Source organism: Egretta garzetta, unplaced genomic scaffold (genome assembly GCF_000687185.1).
Source record: "Egretta garzetta isolate BGI_Z169 unplaced genomic scaffold, ASM68718v1 scaffold188, whole genome shotgun sequence".
In the NCBI taxonomy this organism is placed as follows: Eukaryota; Metazoa; Chordata; class Aves; order Pelecaniformes; family Ardeidae; genus Egretta; species Egretta garzetta.
Window position 1 is genome coordinate 4176642 of NW_009260622.1, and position 12903 is coordinate 4189544.

The window sequence follows — 12903 nt, forward strand, 5'->3', positions numbered from 1 at the left end:
AGGCGGCCCAGCGCCCGGGGCTAGGGGCAGGCGTGGGCTGCGGGGCCCGGGAGGGCAGAGGGGGCGAAGGGCAGCGGCCCTTTTATTCATTAAAAATGGGACATTTCCACTGAGGAAAAGAGCGGGCAGAAGGAGCGAGTAAGACACATAGGAGTATGTTTAAAAAAAAAAAAGCAAAAAACGCCTAAAACGTGAAAGCCCCATAATTATCAGTGATAAATCCTCCAGTGGAACAGAGCAGGCTGGAGCTTCACAAGCTGCCTCATAAAGTACATGAAAAAAACAAGCAACACTTCTTAAAACTTTATTGGTTTACCACTTGATTAAAGCATAGAATATTGTAACAGTATTATACATCATATTTTTTATGTAGAAAACTTTACATAGTAGTTTTTCATATTATATAATTTTGGTATTCTCTCAAAAATGTATACATCCGTTGGGCAAGGAATGCTCTTTAAATTATTGATATTAAATGCACTTAGTATGGAGAGCTTAAAAAAACTTAGGCATTTTAAATATGTGAAAACATACATTTTACACAGAAATAACATTAAAGGTGCTGAACAAACAATCTACATATTAAAGGGAGCTGCACTTTTGAAAAAAACCCTTAGTTCTACAAGTTACATATTTTTAATCTTTCTCATTCTCAATAGCAAGACTGAGCTAAAATTTGGGGGGTGTTTGCTTGTATTAGTGGACAGTGGTTTAGATTGTTCTGTTTACAATTTGGAAAGTGATATATGATAACATGGATAACCAGCTGCTGTAAAAATAATATTTTCTTGTACTGTAAGTCACAACAGAATCAACACAAAGGAGTTTTTAGGGTTTTCTTCACTAGCATCCTCCCCCTGCCTACCTATTTTGTAGAGGGTTCCAAAATAAGAAGCAATAACAGATACCATGCGGTCTCCATATTTATACCATTATTGGTGAACCAGTTTATAGTTCCATTTGTTGCATAACACTACTTTAAAAGTCTTAAGAGGTTACTTTTTATTACTCCATGTATTGCACAGATGTCTCGATCTCTACCAGGATATGCTGGCACAGAACCCTCTCCTCATTCACAGTTCCACTAAAGCCAGTAAAACCACCGCAGGCAGATGAGGTCTGTGTCAGCAGAGTCAGGACAAGATCGGAACCGGCAGTGACCACTGCAGGAGTTTTGGCTCAGCCTTTTTAGCTTCGTTAAGATGTCTGTGGGTCATGATCTTTCTGACTGTGTCAGGGAAACCAAACAGCTGATGTGAATACAACAATTTCAGGTATTACACTTAACATACCGTTCTTATTGCTTTAACACGTACAATCAGTCTCAGAAAATCGACAGGATTAAGGCTGTTACAATCCAATTGCATTCCGGTCTCCCTCCTTCATGCAGCACAGAGTCTAGGATGTTTTGATGTCACATACCTAATGTCAGCAGTTTATAAATGGTATAAATACAACAAAAGCTTTGCTTAAGTAAAAGAACAGTCTCAGAACTAAGGCTGAAGGAAAGGATTGATTCGAGGCCCTTACTCTACATGCAGAGATATTACAAATGTTGCACATTACAGTAAAGAAAGCCCACAATGCAACTGTAAAGTAATTCGAGACCTGAAAATTGAGACTTGTTTCAAGACATGGGCTGTAAGGCTTCCAAAACTCTAAAATACACAAAAAGCATGCGACTTCAGAATGTTTTGTGTTTTGATAGGAGATAAGGATATACATTCAATGAAGCAGTGAGACATTCAAAACCTGAAAAATAAAGTTTCAAATATTTTCTTTAGGACTATCTAGGACCGGAAGAAAAGGAATAGCCTATTCTTACAGATTTAAATAGAATTAAAATAAATAGTTCATTTTTACTGTAACTGATGAAGTGACATTACCAGGGAATGAGCAACTACACAAATACAACACAAAAGGACATTTCAAATGCAACAAGTTCAGTATCAGCATTGCTTATTTTTCAGTCTTTTCTTACTGTAAAATATATCCATATATTCCCTTCTACTAAATATTAGGGTATAGATTTAATCTAATGGGCTTTTAAAAGTTAAAGAGCCACAACCACCATTTATTTTTCTTTGGTTAAAAAGAAAAAAGTAAAAATAAAAATGTGAAAGCCTTATCACTACTGTTGACTGCAAAACCATTCCCAAACAATGCTTACATAGAAGCCAATTTACTGAAGAGCACCATACAAACCCTTTGGAAACAGCTCACAAAGAAAAAAAAAAAAAAGAAAGAAAAAAAGAAAGAATCCCAATATCTCAGAGTGGAATAGCCCGAGACAAACTCAACTACGGCCACTCAGCTGTTGAGGAAACTCAACTTAAAACGCGAAATAAGAGGTTAAACACTTAATACCATTCAAGTAAGTTGTTGGTTTGGTGTTTTGTTGTTTTTTTTTTTTAATACTGTTACATTTTAGTTTTGGCTAATATGGATAGCACAGCAGTTAATATAACACCTTTGTTTACATTATTTTAGGAAGTGGAACCTCTCCTCCCATCCTGCAACACTCTTCCAGTTTAGAGAAGTCTTAAAACTTGAAAAAGGACAGACCTCAGCCCTACAGTACTTCAACTGTAAACGTGTATTTATGCTATTGTGGAACCAGCTGTCACAGAAAACTGATGTGTTTTACAGAAAGAAAGAAACATCTCTAGGGCAAGCAAAGCTGTAGTGATAAGTCGTGTTTGCTTCACAGATGCCCTCAAAGCACCGGTAACTCGTACAGCACATGAATGAACTTAAGTTTAATTTTCCTAGAGCAGCTTCATGGGAATTCAATTTTCTTTTAAATCACGATAGGAACTAACAGTTGAGAACAAAAATCATTTACACAAAAAGACAAAATCAGAAGTTGCAGACCTGCACTAAAGAGACAGAACCTGACATGTATCAAAGACAGGACTTCTTGCTAAACAGACACAATTACTACTAACCACATTATAATCAAGGGTAAAAAAGGTGGTTTTATTTGTTCTGAACCTTGTTTTTAATACTACTGTATGTGCTGTCCATGATCTGGCAATGAATGAAAGTAAAAGGAAAGTTTAAAAGTCTTTTTTTTTTTTTTTTTTTTCAAATGCCTTCAACTCAAGACTAACGAGCTAAACAGAGTAGATGCTATTTTGTGTTCCTGATGTAAAACCTTCCATAAAACCAAAAATAAGTCTCAGAAGATGAAGCACCGACATTAAAAAAAAGTTCTAAAAATGACTTGCTAAACAGGAGGGAAACCCTTTCCCCAAATACCCTATAGGCTCTGTCCCCTTCAAAAACCGTAACACGCTGCCTGGTCTAGTCATGTACACACAAAGAAAAAACCCAGAATGATCTTAGGTGGTCATCAGCCACTGCAGTACAGTTTATTATGAACACATGTGCTAACATCACAAGGCTATACAACTATATTCATTATTTCCAAGGGGCGTAATTTCTATTAAAGTATCCAGCCAATTTACCAGATTTAGCTGGGATGCAAGACTGAACAATTGATAGAAGACTAGAAGAGACAGACTTGATCATAAGGATGACTAGCATTGAAACAAAGAGACTTTGCATCTACTGTATTAACTCTGTAAGCAATAATTTAAATAAAACTGCTGATATTTTTGTAGGATGGACAGAACAGGATTTTTTTTCCTCCTCCCCAAATGCCGTTATGGTTAAGAGTAACTTGCTGCTGTGTTGATACACCCGGGTCCCATTTCTCCCATCCACTTTAATCCACCTCTGGAACACAGCTTTATGTACAAGCCGAAGTAACCAACCCTACTTAGGGCTACCACGAAGGTAAGTTCATCCCAGTTGTCCGTATCTGCTCCTCTGTTACACAGATTTTGAACACAACACCTATACGCAGGAAGAACTTCCGTAGCACAGCTCGAAGCTCAGGAATCAGGTCAAATTGCATGATTTCACACAAGTATGGATAATACGTTGAAGCATGTGCTCTAAACTATCAAAGAAGATATGAAAAAAGAACGTTATTCTCTTATTACTATAGGAAAGCGCAGAGTTTTTCCACATTCACAGTACACCAACTTAAAACACAAGGTCCCACCCGATCGAAGGCCCCCCTGGATGGCCAAAGGGCCACCAAGCCCAGTGTCTGTTTTCTGCAGCAGCCTTAGCAGATGCTTAGAGGAAACCATGCGCAGAGCACGTGTTTGGCATTACTTCCCTAAAATAGTCAGGCTGGTTTGTGGCTCAGGGATTTCTCAGGCTAGAGGTGGTATCAGGGACTGCTTGTAGAAACATCCCCCAGCTCTGGTATGAATTTGTCCAGTTGTTTCTCCAGTCTCTTTAAAATATCATCCACAAGACATAACAAAGCCTTCCACAGCTGAGCCAGTGTGTGAAGAAGCCTCTCTTACGTGTTTAGGGTTTTTTTTTTCCCCCCCTCTAGTGACTTGCCATCTCCAAAACTAATTCACCATCTCTTCCAGTGTAAGAATTCTCGGTCCTTTCCCTCTTTTCATGCAAATAATGACTTTACGCACCCCTCATTTTTATTTCTTTTCTGGATAAAAGATAACTGAGTAAAAGTCTAACCTACATACAGTTCCACGTATGGGAGCCAGTCTATATCCGTTATTCCTGTTACACTCTCTTAACCCTTTTCCAGCTCCATTACACCCCTTCTGATATGGGGGATCGGAATTGCAAATAGCATTCAAGATGCAAATCCATCATGAATTTACACAAGAAATAAATCTTGTCCTCTATTCCTGTCCTAATGATGCTCAGTATTAATTACAGGGAAAGTTGATGGAACACTTTCACCACAGAACGTTTGTAATAAAGAGGTATCGGGATTGTGTACTAAGGAATGGCCAAGTTGCCATTTTACCTACAAAGAGTTAAGACTATTCTCACAACACACCATCACCACAGGGGTATCACTGAATTGCTGCTACATGGAAAAGCCAAGCCACCACTACTATCAATTTCTTAAAATATTGGTGAATTGCAATAGAACATCCCAAACTACACAAGAGTGAAATCACACACTTTCCAACACAGAAAAAATACACACCAGAAAAAATACACTTAAAAACAAGATGAAGCTCAACAGTATTGGAAAGCTTAAAAAAACTAAATTAAGCAATTTCTGGAAGTTTCTCTGCATGGTCTAATGTAGTGAATATTTGCATTCGCTTTTTCCTATAAAGGGCTGAGATCCTGAGAATTGTTTTTTACCATCACTGTCAAGAAACCAGAATTCCAATTTACAGTGATGAAATTTACCTCTACCATTCTTGTGCAGCTGTAACACAGCACAAGCCCATCCTTCACTGCACGCTCATTGCACTTTTATATGAAAGCTCGGCAGTAATTCTATCGGTATTTCTATACAACTGTGAATTTCATGGATGCAGTCTGATTTTTTACAATGTGGAACGCTTGCAAAAAATAGAGACATAATGATTACTGTATTTCAAGGAGACTACATGCTATGTGAATAAGTGAGCCACCTTGTAATGCAGATGATAATGAAGACTGAACTCAACAGAAGCAGAAATGAAAAAATACCTGAATGCAAAGACATGACTTCCAAGCCTATTCTTACCTTTTCATCACTGATTTTTAGTGTTTTTGTTAAAAGCAACAGCAGGAGATTGGTCCAAGCTTCTCTGTGGCTTTCTGAGTTCACGGTAATAAAATATGCCAGGGCTTCACTGCATACACTAGAGAGATGACACGGTTCAGACAAACCATAAAAAACCCCCACAAGAATTTTTATAACATGCACTGTTCATCCTCTCACAGTATATTTTGTTTTCAAGTAAGATGCATTTCCATGGGAAAATTTTCAATCACATGCAACAACTTTAATCACAAAATTGGTCTCAATTTTTCTGTTACAGTAGTTGTTACAGATAACTGAACTGAAATAGTTTTAATGTTTTCAACAAAGAACCATGAAGTCAAAAGCTGGAAAAGTCTCATTTTCCCCATAAACATTCTGTAATTAAAGCGTTGTCACCTTCAACCTGCAAACATTTCCTGACCCTTACATTGGGACAGCTTAGGCAACAGCAACACGAGAGAGTCCTCCCTCCAAATCTAGACTGCTTTAATAAAGATCTGCAGAGCTCAGCATCACAGATTAAAGAGGGATTACTATAAATTTTTGGTCCTTGCTGTAGACTGTCAACACAAGGTACAAACTGTACCACTCACCATGGCTTTTTTGGGGTGCTATTTTAATTAAAGAGGGAACAGAACCTCCTCTTTTACACACCAAAAAGATTAATATGTCCATAGATGCTGACCAGTCAGAATGCTACTGAAATCCACTGCATTAATACCAGTAGCAAGTTAAAGAGTTCTTTACATTTAATTAGAGATTAGTACTCTGAACTTTTATGTACCAACAACTCACTTTTTAAATAAAGGGGACCACAATACAATCATCAGTGACCTGGACGAGGGGACAGAGTGCACCCTCAGCAAGTTCGCTGATGACACAAAACCGGGGGGAGCGGCTGATACACCGGAAGGCTGTGCTGCCTTTCAGCAGGACCTGCTGGAAAGCAGCTCTGCCGAGAGGGACCTGGGAGTGCTGGTGGATGACAAGTTGACCGTGAGGCAGCAGTGTGCCCTTGTTGCCAAGAAAGCCAATGGCATCCTGGGGTGCATTAAGAGGAGTGTGGCCAGCAGGGAGAGGGAGGTTCTCCTCCCCCTCTACTCTGCCCTGGTGAGACTCCACCTGGAGCACTGTGTCCAGTTCTGGGCTCCCCAGTTCAAGAAAGCTGAGGAACTCCTAGAGAAAGTCCAGAGAAGGGCAACAAAGATGATTAGGGGACAGAAGCATCACCTCTATGAGGAAAGGCTGAAGGAGCTGGGATTGTTTAGCCTGGAGAAGAGAAGGCTGAGAGGGGATCTCATCAACACACACAAATATCTCAAGGGTGGAGGTCACAAGGACGGAGCCTGACTCTTCTCAGTGGTGCCCAGTGACAGAACAAGGGTCAATGAGCACAAACTGAAACATAAAGAGGTTTCAGTTGAACATGAGGAAGAACTTCTTTACTTTGAGGGTGACAGAGCACTGGAACAGGCTGCCCAGGGGGGGTGTGAAGCCTCCTTCTCTGGAGATATTCAAAGCCCGCCTGGATGATGTCCTGTGCCACCTGCTCTAGGTGAACCTGCTTTAGCAGGAGGGTTGGACTGGATGATCTCCTGAGGTCCCTTCCAACCCTTGCCATTCTATAATTCTGTAATACCTTTTTAGATTTATTTAGCGTAATTTTTTATGTTTATATAAATCCCAGGTATACAGCAGCTTATACTGCACTCTGTTTAGATTACTGTATCCTATTATACCTCTGAATATCATTATGTACTCAGATGTGAAAAGTATTCATACACCACCACTTTTGAAAAGAAAAGCTCATGTCAGGCCAGAAGGTGCTTCATTTGTTCCAGGTAGATTGCTTCCTTATTGCTAAATTAACTTTTAATAAAGAGTGGTCATATATACATACATATATATTTTTTTTCTCTCTTCATATACTCTGCATGCCCTGCTCAGCAAGTTAAAACAGCACATTTGTATCCAGGGATGCACCACACTGGCTGAAAACAGAACACACCACAACCAAGCTGATGCTCTTACCTAAGCAGTCGTTGTTGTATAGCATCCCAGGAGTCTCGGCGGTTTTCATCCACATACATTCGAAAGAGTATTCTCAAGCAACAAGCCAAGCTGCTGGTCTCTTGTTTTAAGAGATTGGGTTTTGATTTACCCTTAAACCCTAGAAATCAGTTACACATAGGGAGAAAGGGAACATTTACATTTGTAGTTACTAGCCAAGAGGTGAAGTTTTATCAACAATACCTCCACCAGCGAGCAGTAATGATTTCTTGTCCGGATAGTATTTCCTCCTCCTTGATTTTGACTGAGACCTAATCTATTTACAAAGATATTTAACTACAGTAGTACCAGCTGTGTAGCTCTACTTTAACCAAAAAAGCAGGTAATTTAGCAAACCAGCTTATTCTCAAGTCATGAGGATGGAGACAAGTAATTCACCACTGACAGATTAACTGTATGGATTATTGCAACTTTTGTATCTTGATAGATAAAGCTATAAATGGAGCTCAGTATTTTTATCAAACTTAAAATAAAAACCTTACCTGCTCTCCATAACACAGTTCGCTGTTCATAATTTGAATTAAAGGCTTTTGAAAATGAATGAGACTCTTGCAGACAATCTAGTAACTTGAAGAGGTGATGTGAAGACATGTATTTATACATTCCTTGGTCTTCTGTGTCAATGTGGATATCTGCATCCAATGAATCTCGCTAAAGGGGGGAAAGAGAGAGAGGGGAGGGAAGAGTGTCAATAACACATTCTTTTTATATAAGCTTAAGAGACTTTGATAGTTCACAAACCATATACCACTAACTCCAGATTCCATTTTTAAGTACAAGTGAAATATTAGTGCAAGAATTAGTGCAACACAACACAACAGAATGGTCCTGTCAAGTATCACAGTTGTACTCTGATTGTCCCCCTGTACTCAGCACTGGTGAGGCCGCACCTTGAATACCATGTTCAGTTTTGGGTCCCTCACTCCAAGAAGGACATTGAGGGGCTGGAGTGTGTCCAGAGAAGGGCAATGAATCATAGAATCATAGAATGTTTTGGGTTGGAAGGGACCCCTAGAGGTCACCCAGCCCAACCCCCCTGCAGGAGCAGGGACACCGCTAACTAGATCAGGTTGCTCAGAGCCCCGTCCAACCTGGCCTTGAATGCTTCCAGGGATGGGACCTCCACCACCTCTCTGGGCAACCTGTTCCAGTGTTTCACCACCCTCATTGTCAAGAATTTCTTCCTTATATCTAGTCTAAACCTACCCTGGTTTTGTTTAAAATCATTACCCATTAATGGTAATGAAGCTGGGGAGGGGTCTGGAGCACAACAGTGATGGGGAGCAGCTGAGAGACCTGGGGGTGTTCAGCCTGGAGGACATTGAGGGCAGACCTTATCGCTCCCTAGAGCTGCCTGACAGGAGGGGGGAGCCAGGGGGGCCAGTCTCTTCTCCCAAGCCACAAGCAATAGGAGAAGAGGAAATGGCCTCAATTTGTGCCAGGGGAGGTTTAGATTGGGTATTAGGAAAAACTTCTTCACTGGAAGGGTTGTCAAGCACTGGAACAGGCTGCCCAGGGAAGGGGTTGAGTCCCCATCCCTGGAGGGATTTAAAAGCCGGGCAGCAGAGGTGCTTAGGGGCAGGGTTTTGTGGTGGGATGGCAGGGTTACCGTAACAGTTGGACTTGATGATCTTAAAGGTCTTTTCCAACCTAAATGATTCTATTTCAGTAGGATATTTTAAGAAAGAGGAGTTATGGTCTATCCTAGTTATTGATAAGTGCTGAGAGAAAAAGGAAGAGACTATATACTTTGTTTTGTAAACACACTTCAGAGCATTCAATAGTCTTTGTACTTTACTGCCACAATAAGGTTATAAATAAGCCTGACAGTACCTGAGCTGCAGCCATGTGCTCAGCATCTTCCTTCTTGCTTGTTGCTGGATAGAACACTATATTATCAATGGTCTGTATCAATTCCAGCTGCACCACACACTTTATAAGGAGGCCAGCAAATAGTTTCTGGTCTAATGAAATGGAGTAACACAAGTTTCAGAAGCAAACTTATGACAATTCACTTACAATAGGCTAGCAAAACACTACATTGCCATTAGCATTTTGGTATCTAGCAATGCTGTGAATTATCTTATAAAGAGAAAATTTCTCTGCAAGGCATAAACACAAGTTGTAAAGATGTACCCCAAGTTTAAGTGCCCAAAGACTTTCTCTACAGAACTACAGAAGTGGACTCAAGAGTGGCTATAAAAGTTCATTTAATAAACTCGCATGTTTTCCTTACTTGTATAAGGACCACCTTTCCAGCTCTCATCTGTTGGATTTGAAAATTGACTTTGTCCTCTTTCTGAAGCATTTTTATCCATGCTGCTTAAAGACTGGTGATCTAGGTCTAAATCCTAGAAGAGAATGCAGAACAATTCTAGCAAGCCAAAACACTACCTAGCAACCAGCTATCAGTTTTCAGATAACTTCACTAATCTTAGATTCAAAGGCTTCCTGTATCCATTCTTTATATCTCATTTTATAATGACACTAAATACAAGATAATGTCAGTTGCAGTATTTGTTGTCAAGTGTATTTACTACAATAAAATATTTCAAAAGCTAACCTAACACACAACCCTTCAAGTTAGTTTGCTGCATCGAATTAACTCTTACCAAGTGTTTTTCAGCTGTATCTTCCTCCATTCCTGCAGGCCTCCATGTCAGCAAGCTTCACAAAGTGGAGAAGAAAAAAAAAAAACCAAACAAAACCCAAAAAGGTAAATATTTTTTCTCTGGGATGTGGTATTAGTATGAGAATTACATTTATGAACTTACACATGAGGAATAGTAGTTTTGAAGATTTCTAGCATACAGTTGCATGTCTGGCCCCAGACTTCAGGGCTGAATTTCTGTCCGTTTAGTATTACCAGGTTTTCTAGGCAGTTTGTGCCTGATCGAGCCAACTGCTCATTATCTGTGAAGGAAATGTTCCATATTTATCAATCAATGAAAAATTAAGCATTCTCTATTACTGCTCCATTAAGCATTTTTACCAATATTGTGAAATGCATGGTATCTTGGCTCAAAGCCTACTTATAAAATTCATTACAATGATAGCGGGGGAAAAAAAAAAAAAAAAACCAAACAAAACCCAAAAAGGTAAATATTTTTTCTCTGGGATGTGGTATTAGTATGAGAATTACATTTATGAACTTACACATGAGGAATAGTAGTTTTGAAGATTTCTAGCATACAGTTGCATGTCTGGCCCCAGACTTCAGGGCTGAATTTCTGTCCGTTTAGTATTACCAGGTTTTCTAGGCAGTTTGTGCCTGATCGAGCCAACTGCTCATTATCTGTGAAGGAAATGTTCCATATTTATCAATCAATGAAAAATTAAGCATTCTCTATTACTGCTCCATTAAGCATTTTTACCAATATTGTGAAATGCATGGTATCTTGGCTCAAAGCCTACTTATAACATTCATTACAATGATAGCAAGCTTAGGAACCTACTGAATAAAAAGTAGTGTTTAAAAATAGACTTCATGAGATTGAAATCCAAACAGGGAGACAAAGGACAGGAGAGAAGCAGAAAGGAAGCATACAGTGAGACAAAGGAAGGAAAAGCACCAACTAGAAACTTATTTCCTGTAAGGTAGTCCCCCCACATTCCATGCTAGCAATATGCAGGATTTCAGGCATAAGAGTTGGAGCCCAAAAGAAAACATATTCTTTACGATGTCCTACCTAAAAGTACAAAATGGTTGAGAGAAGGGGGGAGGGAGAGAAAAAAAAAATTAGAATGCATACATATGTGTGTAAATAAATGAGGTATTTTTTCCATGCAGCCAAATGGAGAAATGTAGTTGGCAAATTAACACAACTCTTTAAAAGCTTTTGCTCTGTCACAATAGCACCATAAACATATTATAAAAGCATTAACTAACTAATTAAATAGAATGATGCTTGAATATTTAAAATCCAGCATCCATCTATTACATAACATATTGTCCTACTGGTAGTTTTTATTCTTCCAAAATTCAGTTAACTTTCCCCTTCTTAAGTAATGAGCATTTAAAAAAATACATTAATCAAAAGATACAAATAAATAAGCTACCTTGTTTTACACACCAGTGTAACTGTGAAAGTATGTCAGGAAGAAGGATCTCATTTAAAGCTTCATAAAACTGTGTAAATACATCACAGATTGCATAAAGTGCGTGGTTGCATGTTGTGGTCATCCATTCAGATTTCTATGAGAAAAAATGAAAAGTCTTTGGGTTTATGTGGGTTTTCTGTATGATGATAGCATGTGGCTTATGCATGGCTATTCAACAAAAGGACATGGCCTCAGGGGGAGAGGAGTAGCATTTAGATAAAACTAAAAAGCCTCCCTACTGCAGATGTCCTTTCAGAAGCATTTAGTTGGCCACGTGAATACTGTTCAGAAAACTAATTTTCACAACAAAGTGTGAATGTTCTCCTTGAAAATATTCAGACAGACAGAACAGATAGGTCACTGGATACTATGAGAAGTGCCACACGTGCTGCAGAATACAGCAGATTACCATGATGTATCATTACATTTGGGGCAGTACAGGGTAGAAATACACTGACGAGGTAAACAATACAAACTGCTGCCTTGACTGAGTTCTTAATAAAACCACAACTCTAACACTTGCTTGGTTTTGTTTGTTTGTTTTTACCTCTGTTTGTTGTTCAGGGAGTTTCATATTATCAAAAATCCGAAACACAATTCTGAATAGATCTTGCCACCAGTGCTTTTCAAAGGTATGGCCATAACTCTTCATTATCTCAAACATCACTGTTAAGCCCCTGTAAACAAACACAAACAAATAAAAGATGTTAAAACGTGTACCTGTAATCTCCTCACTAATTGAATTAAAGAAAAAAGCGCACTTTATTACCTTGTTCGAACATCTAATTTGCAACGATTGATGATACAAGAAAGTTCAAATAAAATAGGAAACCATCCTCTGACCCATACTCTGTCCCCAGGAGCAACATTCATGTCATCACTTGTGTATTCTCTCAACACCTTGGAGATGGGCAGGAAAAAAAAAAAAAAGATTAAAACAAAGAAAATCTCAAAAATCTTTAATTCTGACAGATTTAAATACTACTAGTGACCCAGACAGACTTGAAAAGTTAGCTTAGTTTCTACTGTAACACTCAAATCCTGTAAAATAGAAGTATAAATCTGAGACATATCTATTTGTGAAACTACTGGGAAAAAAATACAGAAAATAAATACCTAAATCTGTTTTA

General features: G+C 38.9%; 1 protein-coding gene across 1 annotated transcript in view; it reads right to left on the reverse strand.

The window, feature by feature from the left end:
• Positions 1-2425: 2425 nt before the first annotated feature.
• The window catches only part of ARFGEF2 (ADP ribosylation factor guanine nucleotide exchange factor 2), a gene marked incomplete at its 5' end in the record, with an annotated part of 31091 nt that continues 20613 nt past the window's right edge, over positions 2426-12903 (reverse strand). Inside the window, 11 exons of the mRNA XM_009645463.2 lie at positions 2426-3967; positions 5582-5699; positions 7634-7772; positions 8155-8323; positions 9506-9636; positions 9909-10023; positions 10285-10339; positions 10829-10967; positions 11732-11867; positions 12321-12450; positions 12543-12673. Coding sequence (XP_009643758.2) covers positions 3791-3967; positions 5582-5699; positions 7634-7772; positions 8155-8323; positions 9506-9636; positions 9909-10023; positions 10285-10339; positions 10829-10967; positions 11732-11867; positions 12321-12450; positions 12543-12673 — 1440 coding nt within the window. The remainder of the gene's footprint in view (positions 3968-5581; positions 5700-7633; positions 7773-8154; positions 8324-9505; positions 9637-9908; positions 10024-10284; positions 10340-10828; positions 10968-11731; positions 11868-12320; positions 12451-12542; positions 12674-12903) is intronic.